Source organism: Corythoichthys intestinalis, chromosome 12 (assembly GCF_030265065.1).
Source record: "Corythoichthys intestinalis isolate RoL2023-P3 chromosome 12, ASM3026506v1, whole genome shotgun sequence".
NCBI lineage: Eukaryota > Metazoa > Chordata > Actinopteri > Syngnathiformes > Syngnathidae > Corythoichthys > Corythoichthys intestinalis.
Window position 1 is genome coordinate 23,919,027 of NC_080406.1, and position 18,289 is coordinate 23,937,315.

At 39.5% G+C, this 18,289-nt stretch overlaps 1 protein-coding gene across 2 annotated transcripts in view; it reads right to left on the minus strand.

The window, feature by feature from the left end:
* lrp2a (low density lipoprotein receptor-related protein 2a) overlaps positions 1–18,289 on the minus strand; it is a 125,161-nt gene that overhangs the window by 69,436 nt on the left and 37,436 nt on the right. The window contains exons 23-37 of one of the 2 annotated variants that reach the window (XM_057851784.1): positions 15,440–15,559; positions 15,105–15,221; positions 13,517–13,897; positions 13,324–13,338; positions 10,766–11,014; positions 10,164–10,375; positions 6,950–7,134; positions 6,652–6,880; positions 5,770–5,947; positions 5,503–5,631; positions 4,828–4,994; positions 1,933–2,076; positions 1,748–1,857; positions 1,490–1,667; positions 1,199–1,412 (exon numbers count right to left, since the gene is read on the minus strand). In XM_057851784.1, coding sequence (XP_057707767.1) covers positions 1,199–1,412; positions 1,490–1,667; positions 1,748–1,857; positions 1,933–2,076; positions 4,828–4,994; positions 5,503–5,631; positions 5,770–5,947; positions 6,652–6,880; positions 6,950–7,134; positions 10,164–10,375; positions 10,766–11,014; positions 13,324–13,338; positions 13,517–13,897; positions 15,105–15,221; positions 15,440–15,559 — 2,628 coding nt within the window. The remainder of the gene's footprint in view (positions 1–1,198; positions 1,413–1,489; positions 1,668–1,747; positions 1,858–1,932; positions 2,077–4,827; positions 4,995–5,502; positions 5,632–5,769; positions 5,948–6,651; positions 6,881–6,949; positions 7,135–10,163; positions 10,376–10,765; positions 11,015–13,323; positions 13,339–13,516; positions 13,898–15,104; positions 15,222–15,439; positions 15,560–18,289) is intronic. The other variant, XM_057851782.1, reaches the window with a different exon arrangement.

Below are 18,289 nucleotides of genomic sequence, written 5' to 3' on the forward strand. Positions count from 1 at the left end.
AATCAAGTCCACTTACTATTAAAAATGGGGTGCCGCAGGGGTCTGTCCTTGGACCACTCCTTTTTACGTTATACATTAATAATATTTTTCTTCCTAATCAACATTGTAATGTCCACTTTTTTGCTGATGATTGTATTCTATATGCTCCCGGTTCTTCCCCAGCTCTTGCTCTGACTCAATTACAGACTGCTTTTGATTGTTTACAAATATCTCTTCATAATCACAGATTAGTTTTAAAAGCTGAAAGTACTAAATACATGGTTTTCTCCACTTCCACCATTACTGACAATGACTTACCCGGAATCAAATCCCTAAATGGTACTCAAATAACTCTCACTGGTTCATACAAATCCTTAGGAATTTGGATTGACAGTAATTTATCATTCAAAACTCATATTCATCACCTAATCCGTAAACTTAAATTTAAACTTAGCTTCCTTTATAGAATCAAAGGCTGTCTGTCAACTTCTAACCGAAAAACCATTGTATTATCTTCTTTTGTTTCTGTACTTGATTATGGGGACATCCTGTACTGTTATGCAGCGCCATCAACTCTTCAACAGTTAAACCCGGTTTATCACAGTGCACTACGTTTCATCACCAATGACAATTTCTGCAATCATCATTGTACCCTGTATCAAAACGTTGGTTGGTCCTCACTACAGTCAAGAAGAAATATCCACATCATGTTATTCAACTATAAGGCTTTACTGTGCAAACTTCCTAACTACCTCACATCTCTCCTGTCATTCAAATCCAGTAACTACAAAACACGATCATCCAACTACTTAACCCTAAACATCCCACTCACACGCACTAATGTTGGCAGAACTGGCTTTAGCTACTATGCTCCTCTTAAATGGAACGAATTGCAATCTACTCTTAAACTACAGTCAATCATTCATCTTGGTGATTTTAAATCTCTTTTGTCTGATGTTTTTACTGATTATTGTAACTGTTTCCGTTAGTGTATTTTGTGTTGTTTGATATTTGTGAATGTTTTTTGTGCTTAGGCCTCTCTTGTAAAAGAGATATTAATCTCAATGAGACTGCCTGTTAAAATAAAGATTGAATAAAATAAATCAACAAATAAGCCGCACTGGACTATGAGTCGCAGGATTCAAAATGAAGGAAAAAAGTAGCGTCTTATATTCTGAAAATTACAGTAGTTGTTTTTTTCCCCTTGCATTCTACTCACTATCTCGATAATGGACTTTCAAAACTCGGAGTCCTGGCACGTTGTTCCGTAGCACGACCCTGTCAGAGCCTGTGTTCTTGTCCACGCGCTCTATGACCTCAAAGTCACGGTCGGTGAAGTACAGGAAGTTTTGATAGATGGCGACACCACAGGGGTGAGCAAGACCTGACACGATGGTGACGCGGTTAGTCCCATCTGGATCTCCACGTTCAATCTGCACACATTCACTGTTAGCGACTGTGGTTGTCTTGCAAAATTTTTTAAAAAAGTTTTGTTTGAGTATAAACCAACCATGCCACTGCTTGCCACAGCCCAATATAGTTTGTTCTCTTGGATGTCCACAGTAATGAACTCTATGTGGTCCAGATTATTGGTGAATAGCGTCACAGGGTTCAAGCCATCCATGTCCGCAGATGCCACCTTGGCAGGGATTCCACTCTCCGTCCCTTGATCAGTCCAGTATAATTTGCTTAAAAACATGCGAAGGAAGAAGATCAACAAAGAAGGTTCCGTTTATGTAGGGATTATTGGATGTTAAATAGAACTCACCCACGTGCCGGGTCGACAGCAATGCCGATAGGACTGCCAGCGCCAGTTGGAGAGCCATTATTAGTGATGAGAGTTTTCTTGTACTGTAACATCGCTTTCAGCCTCAAAACCTGCTCAAGCACAAAAAGGTCCAATTACTTGCACGACGAGATTAAACAAATTTAAATTTCTCTGAATTAATTCACCTCAATAGACTGTGTTGACGGATTAGTATAATAGAGGTTTTCAGTTATCCAGTCCAGGGCCAGACCCACAGGGGATCCTAGAATGGCTGCCGGAGCAAACTCTGTCCTATTGGTTCCATCTGATTTCACTCTGTGGATCTCACCCTGAAAGGGAAAAAAATGATAATAATGCCATTACCATGGAATCTTGTGATTGTTGTGTCACTTGCACAATATTATTAAAACCCATTAAAAAAGCTGCCTATATCAAATCAAAATAGGATTTCTCAGTTTTGATTGTTTTTTTATTTGCAGTGGGGTAAAACAGCACCGAAAGATGACGGAAAGAAATCATGGCGATAATGACACAAAGGAAAGTCATCAGGAGAATAAGAACAAGAAATATGACAATGCATACACTGCTGGCCAAAAGTACTGGCACCCCTGCAATTCTTTCAGCTAATGCTCATTTTTCCCAGAAAATGATTGCAGTTACAAATGCTTTGGTAGTAATATCTTCATTTATTTTGCTTGCAATGAAAAAAACACAAAAGAATGAAAAAAACAAAAGAGAATGAAAAAAAAATTAAATGATTATCATTTTACACAAAACTCCAAAAATTCTTCACGGAACAAAAGTAAATAAAATAAAAATAATAATATAATATAATATAATATAATATAATATACCGTATTGGCCCGAATATAAGACGGCCCTGATTATAAGACGACGCCCCCTTTTAAAAACTCAAGTTTTGAAAAAAAAGACTTTTTGAACACCAAATTGTTTTTTAAACAGAAAATAATTACAGTACATCTGAAACATATGATTATAACAATATATTTGAGAGAAAAAGCATGTTATTTTGCCTCATTCAAATCTTAATATCTGAACATTTAAATATGGAAACTAAATTTTACTCACATTCGTAAATGAATGGCTTCTGGTTTTTGAAATGTAAATAAACCAATCTATTGTGATAAAACAACAAAATTGCAATAACTGCATTAACCATCAAAGTGAAGTCTAACTGTAACTGTAGTATTGAAACAAATCTGAATAAGGAAAAACAATGCAATAAAACAATGCAAACTGGTTAAACTTGAGAGTAGCTGAGATCTGTCATGACAGAACATTACTCAAGTTCAGCATTCGCTTCAATGATATCTGGCGCCATCTAGCGTCGTGAATGGGTATAATGTCTAGACCGCGAGTATAAGACAACCCCCACTTTTTCAGTGTTATTTCAATGCAAAAAATACTGCCTTATATTCGGGCCAATACGGTAATATAATAATAAATAATAATAACACTATTAATTAAATAGATAATAACCAAATAACCCTCTCTGGCTTCTTCACAGAAAAAGCCAGGAAATAAATAACACTATTGAAAAAAAAAAAAAAGAAATGTTCTCTGGTATTGTTCAGGGGGGGCAGACCAAATGTGGAGATGGGCCGTATCCGGCCCGCGGGCCGTAGTTTGGGGACCCCTGTTCTACGGGATTCAGGTCTGGACTCATTGCTGGCCATTTAAGAAGTCGCTACTGCTTTCTCTCAAACCATTTTCTAGTACTTTTTGAAGTGTGTTTTGGATCACTGTCCTGCTGGAAAACCCATGACCTCTGAGGGAGACCCAGCTTTCTCACACTGGGCCCTACATTATGCTGCAAAATTTGTTGGTAGTCTTTAGACTTCATAATACTATGCACACGGTCAAGCCGTCCAGTGCCAGAGGAAACAAAGCAACCCCAAAAGGAACTTCCGCCATGTTTGACTGTGGGGACCGAGTTTTCTTTGTTTTTTTTCCCTGTAAACTCTATGCTGATGCTTTTCCACAAAAAGCTCTACTTTTGTCACATCTGACCAGAGAACATTCTTCCAAAAGGTTTTTGGCTTTCTCAGGTAAGTTTTGGCAAACTCCAACCTGGTTTTTTTATGTCTCTGGGTCAGAAGTGGGGTCTTTCTGGGTATCATACCATAGAGTCCCTTTTCATTCAGACACCGACGGATAGTACGGGTTGACACTGTTCTACCCTCGGACTGCAGGACAGCTTGAACATGTTTTGATGTTAGTCGAGGTTCTTTATCCACCATCCACACAAGCTTTCGTTGAAATCTCTCGTCAATTTTTCTTTTCTGTCCACAGCTAGGGAGGTTAGCCACAGTGCCATTGGATTTACACTTATTGATGACAGTGCGCACGGTAGACACAGGAACATTCAGGTCTTTGGAGATGGACGTGTAGCCTTGAGATTGCCCCTGCTTTCTCACAATTTTGCTTCTCAAGTCCTCAGACAGTTCTTTTGTCTTCTTTTTTTTCATGCTCAATGTGGTACACACAAGGACACAGGACAGAGGTTGAGTCAACTTTAATTCATTTTAACTGGCTGCAAGTGTGATTTAGTTATTACCACCACGTATTATGTGCCACAGGTAAGTAACAGGTGCTGTTAATTACACAAATTAGAGAAGCATTACATGATTTTTTTTAAAAGGGTGCCAATATGTTTGTCCGGCCCATTTTTGGAGTTTTGTGTAAAATGAATTTTTTCCCCCCATTCTCTTTTTCATTGTGGGCGGGGAAAAAATGAAGATATTACAACCATTGCAATCATTTTCTGGGAGAAAGTGAGCATTATCTAACATAATTGTAGGGGTGCCAATACTTTTGGTCAGCAGTGTACAGTATATAGCATTTGGCTTCGTTGTGAATATGATGAGGGACGAGGAAAGACAATTGTGTTTACTGTGTCTAAAAATGTTGGCTCATAAACTGCTTGAGTTTTTCCAGCAAAAATGTCCTGCCAACAATCTCACCGTATTTATGACAAGGTTAGAGACAAATGATACCATTTATAATTGCAACTGAGAGTGTGTGTCTGTGTGTGTGTTTGTGTGTGGACTGTAACTCACTGGATGCTCAACCCAGTAAAGGGTCTGTTCACTGTCGTCAAAGTCAACATCGTAGCCATTCTGAAGCCCAGCCACAGGCACCATAGCATCATTGCTTTTGTCATTCGGGTTCAAGGAAATTCCGTAAATAATGCTATCTCTCACCACCACCAAGAAAGGATCCTCAACTACAAGTAGAAAAGACATTTTTTGAATGAGCCAATTCAAAAACACCACTGTAGCTACACATGTTCGTTATCCTCTACTCGGGAGTGAAAGTATGTCCCAGAATCTGATTTGCTTCATCAGCACAGATAAGACTCAATCAGTTGTTGAGGGGCAATTTCATTCTTGGATAATCATTGGACTCTGGGGAGACTGTGTCGGCTTTCATGTGCTGATACCCGAGATGGGCTAAGCTGTCGACACCTGCGAGACTCCTCAGATTCTTAACTAAAGGCTCCTTGTCTTCTAAGGACTTAGAAAAATATGTCTTTATAATTCCTAATACGTTTTTGTACTGAAACCTTGTTGGCAAGAGGATTAAAAGGAGACTCTGTGACATGCCTAGATAGTTAGGTACACCGGCATAAAGCAATGAGATCAATGTAAGAATCGCATTGTGTAGTCTCCAACTAAATGCAGTAAATCACTTTATCCTAATTTACTTATTAGTTGAACTCAGAGGTCACATACTTCTGGTACACGTGACTTGGTCCTCAGCCAGAATCCACCCAGAGGGGCATGCACATGAGTAGAACCTTGGTCCAATGGCTGAGAGCAGGCAAATGTGAGTGCATGGGTTCTGGAAGCAGTGATTGTTTCCTACAAATGAATCACACAACAAAAATGTGCAGGGGAATGCAGGTTTTGAGACACAATGAACCAAATTATTATTGAAATTGCAGCATTACTCCTAAAAGGGCCAAACCAGGTTTCATATTACGCATGTTTTTACCATACCTGCTGGCTGCCGAGCTGGATGCACTGCCACAAGACCCATGGGCTGAGGAAGGTTGAACAGCATCACGGTCTGGTTCGCCCCATGCCACTTATGGGCTCGCATCACGCGATTGATATATCTGTCAGTCCAATACACAAAATCCTCAAAAATGGTAATTGCGTGAGGATGTTGAAGAACCTTTTCACAGAGAAAATGGAAAAGAAAAAAACAGTCTTCAAACATGCCACTCAAATGAATACATTTTATATTTTTAGTGCCGCAACGATTAATCGATTAACTCAAGTATTCGATTAGAAAAAAAGATTAGAATTAAATTTTGCTGCTTCATGTATTCATTTAACTAAAGTGGCGTTGTAAGGCTTAATTTTGAAAGTGTGTGTATTTAGTTTTATTGATTTGGGTGGATACACTGCCCTCTAGTCTGCCTCATTTCACATGGCTGAATCCAGCTGCTCCATGTTAAGACCAACATAAGCCAAGTTTTTGTTTGAACTAATGTTTTTTAATGCATTCGTTATTTAGTTCATAGGTATATTTTGTGTGTGTCTGAACCATTTGTTAAGAGCACTGTTTGAAAAAAATAATAATAATAAAACCTTAGCGTTTCATAGCATTTAAGCTAGCAGACTTTTGCTATGTAAGTTAGCCAATTGTTCTTTTGTTGTGCATAGATCCTTTTTTTTTTTATACCGTTTGAGGCTCAGCTCAGGTATTTTAATTTTTCATGTTCCTTATACGATTACTTGATTATTCGAAATAACTAGTTCATCGACTAATTGACTCCAAAAATAAATAATAATTAAATAATCGATAGCTGCAGCCCTGTATGTTTTGATTATGTATTAAAAAGGACTACGTTGAAACTCAATCCATAAACTCACCAGGTCACTGGCCAGGACTTGTTTTCTATTTTTGCCATTATAATCGCAGTAGTCAATGAAATCCAAATACGCATCGGCAAAGTACAGCAAGTTGTTGGGATAATCTATAGTAAGACCGTTGGGCCAGTACAGTTTGTTGCTTATGATAATGGTTCTCATTTTCCCATCCATGCTGGCTCTTTCAATGTGGGGGTTCTTCCCCCAGTCAGTCCAAAACATCAGGTGAGCACTGCAAAATCAATAAAACTGTTAACACTTGCTAGTAGAAGAGCTTTGCTTGCATTGCTTTTGCTCTGACCTGTCTCTTGGGTCCAACACCAGCCCTCTAGGGTTGGTGATGTTTTCGCTGACCAACACCGTCCGGTGAGTACCATCTAGTCTGGAAACCTCAATTGTCTCCAAAACGTAATCACTCCAGTAGAGGTTCCTGCCCACCCAATCCACAGCGAGGCTCTCGGTTACCGTCACTCCACTGTCAAATATCTGTCGACAAACATTTTTAATTCAATGGCTGCCATTGACAGAAATAGACAAACCAGAATTGCTCTAAAAATAAACTGTTTTTACATTGATCACACAGTAATTTTGGAATATTACCACTTACAACACTGAAATTAATAAAACAGATCAACAACCTTACAACTTTTGTAATGCCTTTAAAATGGCAAATGGACAGTACTTATATAGCGCATTTATCTGCATGGTTACCATGCCCAAAGTGCTTTATATTAGCACACATTTACCCATTCACGCACACATTCACACACCAATGGGGCTGCTGCCATGCAACCCATTGGAGGCAAATCAGGCTTCAGTGCCTTGCCCAAGGGCACTTCGACAGTGAGCAGTCGTAGCCGGGAATTGAAACCCTGACCCTTCGGTCCAAGGACAACTCCATCTACCAAATGCGCCACGGCCCAGCTTTAAATTAATGTTTATTTAATAAATTAACACATTGCAGATTGGCCATTACAACAACAACAAGAAGGAGCACACTTTGTGGCATTTAGTGCGGAACAGAAATTGCAATGCCCAACTCAAGCGTACTTCCCACAACAATACAATTTTCTAGAAAATAATGGCCTCATTTTACAGGGATTCTATGAAATGTTGTTAATCACAAAAAGTATCTATGTTATACCACATCTGGCAAAGAACAGTGCCACAAAGCACGAAGCAAATTTTCATTAAAATATATAAACGTGAAAATACAGAAACAGTACCAGTTGTTAATAGAATGTTTACTTGATGTAAATAACACAGTTAGAACAAACACCATCTAACAGGTACATACAGTGGGGCAAATAAGTATTAAGTCAACCACTAATTGTGTAAGTTCTCCCACTTGAAAATATTAGAAAGGCCTGTAATTGTCAACATGGGCAAACCTCAACCATGAGAGACAGAATGTGAAAAAAAAACAGAAAATCACATTGTTTGATTTTTAAAAGAATTTATTTCCAAATTAGAGTGGAAAATAAGTATTTGGTCACCTACAAACAAGCAAGATTTATGGCTGTCAAAGAGGTCTACTTTCTTCTAACGAGGTCTAACGAGGCTCCACTCGTTACCTGTATTAATGGCACCTGTTTTAACTCATTATCGGTATAAAAGACACCTGTCCACAACTCAGTCAGTGACACTCCAAACTCCACTATGGCCAAGACCAGAGAGCTGTCGCAGGACACCAGAGACATAATTGTAGACCTGCACCAGGTTGGGAAGACTGAATCTGCAATAGGTAAAACGCTTGGTGTAAAGAAATCAACTGTGGGAGCAATTATTAGAAAATGGAAGACATACAAGACCACTGATAATCTCCCTCGATCTGGGGCTCCATGCAAGATCTGACCCCGTGGCGTCAAAATGATAACAAGAACGGTGCGCAAAAATCCCACAACCACACGGGGGGGGGGGCTACTGAATGACCTACAGAGAGCTGGGACCACAATAACAAAAGCTACTATCAGTAACACAATGCGCCGCCAGGGGCTCAAATCCTGCACTGCCAGACGTGTCCAACTGCTGGAGAAAGTACACGTCCAGGCCCGTCTGCGGTTCGCTGAAGAGCATTTGGATGATCCAGAAGAGGACTGGGAGAATGTGTAACGGTCACATGAAACCAAAATAGAACTTTTTGGTAGAAAAACAGGTTCTCATTTATGGAGGAGAAAGAATACTGAATTGCATCTGAAGAACACCATACCCACTGGGAAGCATGGGGGTGGAAACATCATGCTTTGGGGCTGTTTTTCTGCAAAGGGACCAGGAAGACTGATCTGTGTAAAGGAAAGAATGAATGGGGCCATGTATCGAGAGATTTTGAGTGAAAATATCCTTCCATCAGCAAGGCCACTGAAGATGAGAGGTGGCTGGGTCTTTCAGCATGACAATGATCCCAAACACACAGCCGGGGCAACAAAGGAGTGGCTTCGTGAGAAGCATTTAAAGGTCTTGGAGTGGCCTAACCAGTCTACAGATCTCAACCCCACAGAAAATCTGTGGAGGGAGTTGAAAGTCCGTTTTGCCCAACAACAGCCCCAAAACATCACTGCTCTAGAGGAGATCTGCATGGAGGAATGGGCCAAAATACCAGCAACAGTGTGTGAAAAGCTTGTGAAGAGTTACAGAAAACGTTTGGCCTCCGTTATTGCCAACAAAGAGTACATAACAAAGTCTTGAGATTAACTTTTGGTATTGACCAAACACTTATTTTCCACCATGATTTGCAAATAAATTCTTTAAAAATCAAACAATGTGATTTTCTAGGAAGAAGTTAGACCTCTTTGACAGCCAGGAATCTTGTTTGTTTGTAGGTGATCTAATACTTATTTTCCACTCTAATTTGGAAATAAATTCTTTAAAATCAAACAATGTGATTTTCTGTCTTTTCCCCAACATTCTGTCTCTCTAAGATTTTCAAGTGGGAGAACTTGCACAATTAGTGGTTGACTAAATACTTATTTGCCCCACTGTACATATATTTTATTTAGAGGTGTTTTTACTTGTTTATGGATTTTTTTTTTTGCTGTGGCAGTGGGTTTAGGCTATAAATTCTATTTATTTCAATTTTATTCAAAATATTTCATTTGTTAATTTTTTTTGTTTTTCTATGTATTTATTTTTACACTATGTTAATCTTGAGGTTCCAAATTGCAAATATGTTGTGAAAAATAAAAACATTCTGTTCAATGGATTTTTTTTTAAACCACACATCTCCAAATAACACATTTTAGAGATATAATTGCAATACCGTGTTACCGTGAAACCGCAGTATTTTTGCTTAAGGTTATCATGCCATCAAAATGTCATACCGGCACATGCCTGGCATGTGATATATTAAAACTGTTCAGGCCATAAAGACACTCAGATTCCTATTCTCCTTGTCTTAGCAGCTGAACAGGACAGGTAAAAAAATGGATTGGACGTCTCGCACCAAATTTCAGCTAATCTGTTCCTTTATGTCAACATGTTCACAAGCGCAGTGATAAACACAATGAATAAAAACTCACCACAGTTCTATCACTGCCATTTTTATGAGCACTCCAGATCCTGTCCTGGCTCGTGTCTGACCAGTACACACGGTCAGTGACAGAGTCAAAGTCAAGGGCCACGATGTTGCGTCCATCCCGGATCAGCGAATGCACCACATTGGGCTGCGTAGTGATGTCATCTTGGACTATGTGATTTCGACTGGCTACCAACAAGAAGGCTTGACGAGAATCTGTTAACAGACATGGCATACTTTCTCAAATCTATTCTCATGCTAATAGGAGCGCTTGTTAGCTTATGCATGTCCACTCAACCCTGCGACAGGGCTGGTAAATAGACCCCGCTCAAATGTCCACTCTTGGGGAATGCACTTTAGTACAAATAATGAACGCTATTGTGTTACAATTCCTTTCAGCAGGTTATCTATGTGCAAGAAGCACGCTCCTCATAAACAGGCCCTTTGTTGGTGATAATTTCCTAATTACACAAGTGATGAACGCTGACTGACATATATGTTATTTACTCATCTAAAGGAATTTGAGCAGCGGGGGCGCATAAGAAAGGGGGGGGGGAAAGGGCGAAGTACCAGTAATCTTGAAAATGTGAAAATAGGTCAAATTACCTGAGGCCTTGCAGGTCCGCTGATCTTCTTCGAGGGTGTAACCGTCGTGGCAGTGGCAGCGGAAAGAACCTCTTTCGTTAAAACAATGCTGGCTACATAGTCCAGGAGAATGACATTCGTCTATATCCTCACAGGTTTTGGAATCATTACTAAGTTGATAGCCCATAGGGCAAGTGCACTGGGCGCCAAAGGGCCCTTGGATACAACCATGCGTGCATCCAGCATTGTTGTCTGAGCAGCTTTCTTGATCTATGTTGGACGATCAAAACAAAAAAATAAGCCAATCAGTACCGAAATGGATAGAAACCCAGTATATGCATTCTTAAATAATACCATGCAGGAATAAGACCAGTCAGAACAATATTATTCAGGGAAAGATTAGACTAGTGAACACAAAGTCACACACACAGACACATAAGTCTATTTTCTACCTAGTCAAGAAAAACAATTGTTTTTTTCACCATGCAAATAGGTAAAATCATTGTGATATGGTGCAGTAAACTACCAAAACAACTAAAAAAAACTGGTGAAACTACTAAAAGTGCAACTTAAAATACAGAATCGTGGTTAACTATTAACCTCTAGTAGGACATTGTCAGAATTTCGATCGGTGGTCATCCAGAGTAAAAAGAAAGTTGGAAGAAGATGCAGTCTAAAGCTTGTAGAACTTGTGTAATAAGCAGTGTTATGTGATTGGAATTGTTTCAAATAATCAGGCCAACTTTCAAAAATTTGATGTACATCAAATAAGCCAAGTTAAAGGGAACCTCAAACTTAAAGACTTGTAGGCTCTAATAAGCCACAATTGTTCTCTTTTATTAAAATATGTCATTAGAAACACATAAAATATTGCCATTTATTTAAAAATAATAATATTTAGAACATGTTTTGACCCACGGAGCGCGCCATGTTTTATGGACACTCGGGGTGATGATGTAGATTGTCACTGTCGCTCGACAAATACTACCAGGTTACTGCAATTCCTTCTATGCGGCGAGACCTCCAGTACATGCTCTCATCGGTTAAAAGCCGCATGTACTTTAACTTACTATTTGTATTTTTATTGAGTCTTTGATTACTTTTATTATTTATTCCCTCTCATACTTTCAAGTAGAGCTGCAGCTATCGATTATTTTAGTAGTCGATTAATCGATGAACTTAGTTCGAATAATCGAGTAATCGGATAAGGAACATAAAAAATTAAAATACCTTTGCTGAGCCTCAAACGGTATAGAAAATAAATAAATAAGAATCTAGGTACAACAAAAGAACAATGGCTAACTTGTATAGTAAAGGCCCGCTAGCTTAAATGCTATAAAATACTAACGTTTTTTTAATGTATTTATACAATGCTCTAAACAAATGGTTCAGACACATATTCCTACAAAAATTGGCTAAATATACCTTTAAACTAAAATACGATAGCATGAACAAAAACATTAGCTCAAACAAAAACTCCGCTTATGTTGGTCTTAACAGGGAGCAAATGGATTCAGCCATGTGAATGAGGCAGAGTACAGGGCAGTGTATCCACCCAAATCAATAAAACTAAAGGCAAACATTTTAAAAACAAACCATTACAACGCCACTTCAATTAAACGAATACTCGAAGCAGCAAAATTTAATTCGAATATTTTTTTTCTAATCGAATACTCGAGTTTATCGATTAATCGTTGCAGCACTACTTCCAATCATTGTGTTTCTTGTGGTAGCTTTAAAGCAGATTATTGATCTGTTGACCACATTAGTCATGTAGCATATTTAAACCACCCTCATTTGATATTACGACATTTAAGTATTTTCTTAAGGCATCTTTAGTATGCTCTGTCTGTATGCATCTAAACAAAACAAGTCAAAACCGTACGGTAGTACTTTGGGTGTCAAATTTGCCTCTTGTAGAACGTTTCGCCGGGGTGCTCATTTTGGCATAACACCGGTTTTGTCATGCTCTGGTCTTGTCTCACCCCCACTTTCCTGTTGATTTTGCTTTTGCTGCTCGTTTTGTGAAATATCGACAGTGCTTTTATGCTCATTAATGTTCCTCTCGGGTTCAAATTGAAAGGGTTGAACAGATGACATGTTTATGTCATTGGAGTCATACTCTGGAAGCCCGGCAACGTAACCATGTGACGTCACCGCCCTGCGACGTCAACAACAATGTTGACCTACTAGTTAAACTAATTTTATAAATTGTATAAAAACGAAAACATCAAGAGGGATTTTATTATCAAATTATTTTAACTCATAATAACTTTTTTTTGGAGCTGCAAGTCTTTTTATTCGTGGATCCCTTTAAGGGGAGTAGGGAAAATGAAGACTTTTGATTTTTATCAATGGTATTTCATCGAGAAAAACAATAAACAAATTTCAAATGAAGAGTGTGGTGAAACAAACAATGCCACAAGAAATATGTGCCAAAATCATATCTAAAGGCTGTGTCAAATTATTTTCGATTAAAGATTGTGACGTTTTCTGGCTTGGGCAGTGCACTAAAACATTTAGTAATGAATCATTTCCATTCACAGCATTTCTACCGAATGATTGAGTTTTGTTCCTACCTGGCAAAGGCTCGTCTGCAAGGTGTGAGAAAAGCAAGAAAGTGAAATCAGGTTGTTGTTTTTTTTTTTAAGTTAACGCCAGTCAAATCACACACACGCATGATTTGAACATAATGCAAAGACGGACAAATACCAAGAAAAAAAAAACAGCATATTGTTGCAGAATGGTATGTTATTTTTTCAAGAGACTTACTGCAGAGTGGAGATTCGTCTGCACCATTAGGACAATCAGGAGAGTTGTCACACACTGCTGTGAGGTTGATGCACATACTGTAGCCGGGACACTGCCACTGCCAGCTCGGGCATCGGAAAGGCGGTGTGGGACAATTGCGCTCATCGCTCATGTCTCTGCAGTCGTTGTCGCCGTCGCACAGCCAGCTGCGCAATACGCAGTTGCCGTTATCACAACGGTAGAGTGCCGAAGGGCAGGTGCGAGGCGGGCAGGCGTGGTGCTCGTCGCTGCCGTCCTCGCAGTCCGCGTGACCATCACATTCCCAGGTGGATGGGACACAGCTGCCGTCTGACTGGCACTGGAACTCGCTCTCGTGATGGCACATGCCTGGGGGCCTTGTGGCTGATGATACAAATGAGCAACAGTAACTAATTGGCTGCCATTAATGGTGATATACAGTATGTCTAATACATTTGAACTGAGAGGGCTGTCAGTGAATGATATTGAGCATATATTGAGTGTCATTGAAGGTGATAGGAGTCTAATCAGTTTTAACTGGGAGAGATGGCAGAGATTTAACCACTCCAGCCAAAGAGTTTATGAACAGTATCTCAGTTGAGAGAGTTTACAATATGTTACTCAATTTGGGACACGTTTACACAAGGGGGAAAAAAACTGTGGAGGACCAGGAGTGACAAAATTAAAATAAATAAATGTTGAGAAAAAAAATGGTAACAAATGTTGGATAAACAAACAAAATAAAAGAATAAATAAAAAACTTCATGATCATTGTTAAGATAAGCGGCATGAAAGAGAAATGAATGAATGAATTAATGAATGAAGTAAAAAATTGAAATGGGAAAATACAATATGTAAATATATTTTTTTAAATTAATAAAAATATAGATATTGAAATCTACAGGTAAATCTTGAAATAAATTAATACATTTCATAATTTCAGTATTGTAAATGTATTTATGTGTTTATATTGAAGCTCTTGGTGCTCCATAAAAAAAATATTTGCCAAGACCAAAGTCCAAATTGTTGAGTTCAAAAGTTCAAACTAGACACACACTAGATATCATCCTATGAAAAAATACAGGATATGACAAAGTTGTGATACTGTGGGGAAAACAACACCAAAAGATTCACAAGACTAAAATGCAGTATTATGAAAAAATAGTGGCTAATTCATCAAAGTCTGAAAATTTAAGTTTCTTAAAAAATTATTAAAATCGAAATACACTGATCAAATTGTCGCATTTGTCCCGTATTTCTTACATTCTCTCATATCTTTGTCAAAACATGTTTTGATTCACTGTCATTTTTCATGCATAGTACAGATTAGTTAATAACTACCAGCCCATCCAGGTCAAAAAGAATTGCACATCTACTGCCATCATTGAGTGTCTTTAATAGAAAGTTTATTCTTTTACTAACTATCACAACACATACTCTGTAAATAATATACATAAACCTGGGCGGGCAATAAGACAGATAAAATGTCAGCAATGTATTTGACTCCCCACAATTTGGTTCATACTGCAAATTTTTAAAATTGCGCTTTATTACATCTTTGTGTTAAATGGGCACAATAAAATTGACTTACGGCATCCTTGCTCATCTGAGCGATCGGTGCAGTCAAAGACACCATCACATCGGTAGAAGGAGTTAATGCACTGGTGACTGCGGGAGCACTTGAACTCAGTCACAGTGCAGTTGTAGACTGCAAAATCCAGTTGAAATTGGTAAAGCTTAAATTCTCACATTTGTGATTTACATATGTTGACCTATATTGTTGTGCAACAGTGGAAATAAGTTCACAAACAGAACTAATGTTTGTTCCATTTTACAGAGGCTTAAGGTCAAATTTCACATCTGTGAAATGACCATTACAGCGCAAACAGTTTTGGTTTTCTAAAAGAGTTACTGGTAGCTACTCACTGCATCCTTGCTCATCTGCGCCATCCACACAGTCCCGATCACCATCACAGACATAGCTGGGGGCTATGCAACGGTGGTCTGGACACTGAAATTGGTCTGGATGGCATGTGCTACTCAGATCTGTAGACAAAAAAAAAAGACCTAATGTGTGACACACATCCCTTTCACACACATATCCCGGTAAATTCCCTTGTAAGGTGACGCAGGATTTACTGGCGTCACTGCTTTCTCAAATGAAGAGATATCCCGGGAATGACGCGGGATGGACACTTTGGACACACGCTCTCTGTACGGGGAGGGCTTATGGCCGGATTTTATGCCCCGGACATTACGTCATTTTTTTGTCGGCATTGGATGTCACATTCTGTTGGTCAGATCATGTTTTGTTACAGAGCCGGTTGTGGGAGAGCTCCCAACGATGCACCCAGAGGCGTCGCGTCCCATTAGGCAAACCAGGCAATTGCCTAGGGCCCCCAGCCAGCAGGGGTCCCCAGAGGGCCAACAGATTTAGCACACGCAGCTTTACTGCACTCGTGCCAGTGAAAGCCTTGTGTCTGAGTTCCCTGAAGGGGCCCCTTCACTCGCTCTACACTCCCCCCCTCCCTTACATGACTCAGAGTGAGAGTGAGCGGCGATTTGGCTTTTTTTTAATTGGCATATATCCAAAATGAAGAGACGTTATCCTTATGGAAGCGACAAAAGATAGGACAAAAAAGGAGAAGTTGAGGAAAGGAAGCAAGACAGAGGTGAGTTTACTATGTTACTGTAGTTTTATGTCCTACTGTAGTAGAAGCCAGGCACTTTCAGTGTCCGAAAAAGCGCTCTATTAGACCGAGGCGTTATTATACTTTGAAGTACTCTGAAGGGCCGCATGTTGCTTGTTGCCTGGGGCCCCTGGGGACCCTTGCTACGCCTCTGGTTGTACCTGCAGCCAATTCAAGCTCATAAAGACTGGCGATCCAAGAGAAGGGTACCGAAATATTAACTTGCTCGGCGCCATTCGACACCTTGTACTCTCAAATTTCGTGCATTTGCTAGCTTGTTCGTCTGCCGCCATGGTTTTAAAATTCCCTACCTTGTGCTGGTATTTGAGTGTATTTGTTTTGTAGTCTTATCGGCTCTCTGCCTACCGCTTAGTTCAGTATTATTGATCCCCGTCGACCTTCTGTCACGGACCCATTGTGTTATTCCCCCTTTTCCGCGATCGTGTGTATTTTTGTTTGTATTTAATAAACCCTTGAACGCATGCCTCCGTTGTTTTCTGCTTTGAGGTACAACCTTGTTTCCGCAGTTGCGGACCCTAACATCAGTCACTACACATTGCCAAACATGGACGATGGACTCTCTTCCCGGGCTATACGATCCAGTAGCAATTTAATTTCATAATGTTTTCTGTTTAATTTGGCTATTTCCAGTTTGCCATGTTGATAATTGTGATGTTTGTTTACCACTTTTTGTCTTACTGCGAAGAAAGGAAATGACCATCGGCCTGGCATGATATTTACGTCATCAGCCATCGTGCTGTTATCTGGGAATTTAATGGTTGCTTTCACACACACCGCTTCCGGAGAAAGTCCTGGACACGGCTAAGACACGGCTCGCTAAACGTCCGCGTCATCTCCAGAGCTACACGTTTAAATCCCGGGATTCAAACAGTGTTTAGGTGTGTGTGAAAGGGGCTTCAGAAGAAAATTACAACTCTTTATCAGCAAATAAAAAAACATCAAGAAACTAAAAATGCCATTTCTGGAGACATTGCGTGGGCGTGCTTTCCTCTCCCATGGATCACTTCCTGTAGAATTTCAGTCACTTTCAATTCTTTCAGGGGCATTTTGGCCATTGACAGCGCTAGTCGTCCAATTCATTTAGACTGGGAGGGGCGAATAAACGAACTTTCAGTCTCAATGGATTGGACGTCTAGAGCCGTCTGTGGCACTGAAAGATGAGCATTCACAGCCAGACCGTCTTCCAAGTTTAAATAAATTGGATGTCCATTTCCTGCATATTATAGGACATTCCAAGGTCACTTCTTGTACATTTTAGATCAGGGGTGGGCAAACTATTCCACAAAAGGCCGCAGCGGGCGCGGATTTTTGTTGCAACCCATTAAGAGGACACCTTTTCACCAATCTGCTGTTTTACAAGTGCAATCAGTCGATTGCGGTCAGGTGCTTCTCATTTCTGCTGAAACGTCATTGGTTAAACTATCTGTGCTGACTCAGTTGGAACAAAGACCAGGACCCACTGCGGCCCTCGAGGACCGGTTTGCCCACCCGTTTTAGATGATTTCCTGTTGATTATAGGGAAATTTTGGGTCACTTCTTAGAGATTTTGGGGCTTTTCCAGGTCACTCCCTGTCGATATGTGGTCTTTTTTCCATTGGAAATTATTGTGATTTTTTTGTTTGTTTCTGGTGGAACCATAGGTTTTTGGCAAAAACTACACAACCTTTGTATGTCTGATTTCCTAAATTTTTTGATGTGCAAATTATGTGAATTGGATTTAAAAAAATTTTTTAAGTATTTTAAAAAATGGATGAGATATATTTTAAAATTTAAATGTTTTTAGGGCTTGTTTCCTCCTAGTGTGGCTTGTCCACGTGAATACCTATGGATTTCAGCTTTTGTGCCTGCTCCTTGTGTGTTGACCAATCTTCTGCCTCTTGTGTCACCCTCCTGTGCCCCATTGTCTCGTTACCCCATGTGTGTATTCAAGTTCCCCATGTGTTATCTGTACCTGTTGCGTCATTGTCTATTTGTACGCCCAAGCTCTCATGTTCAAATTTCTATTACAAGTAAATTTTGATACCTTTTTGTTTGATTCCCTGGTCTTCTGTTTTGAACTTAGTAT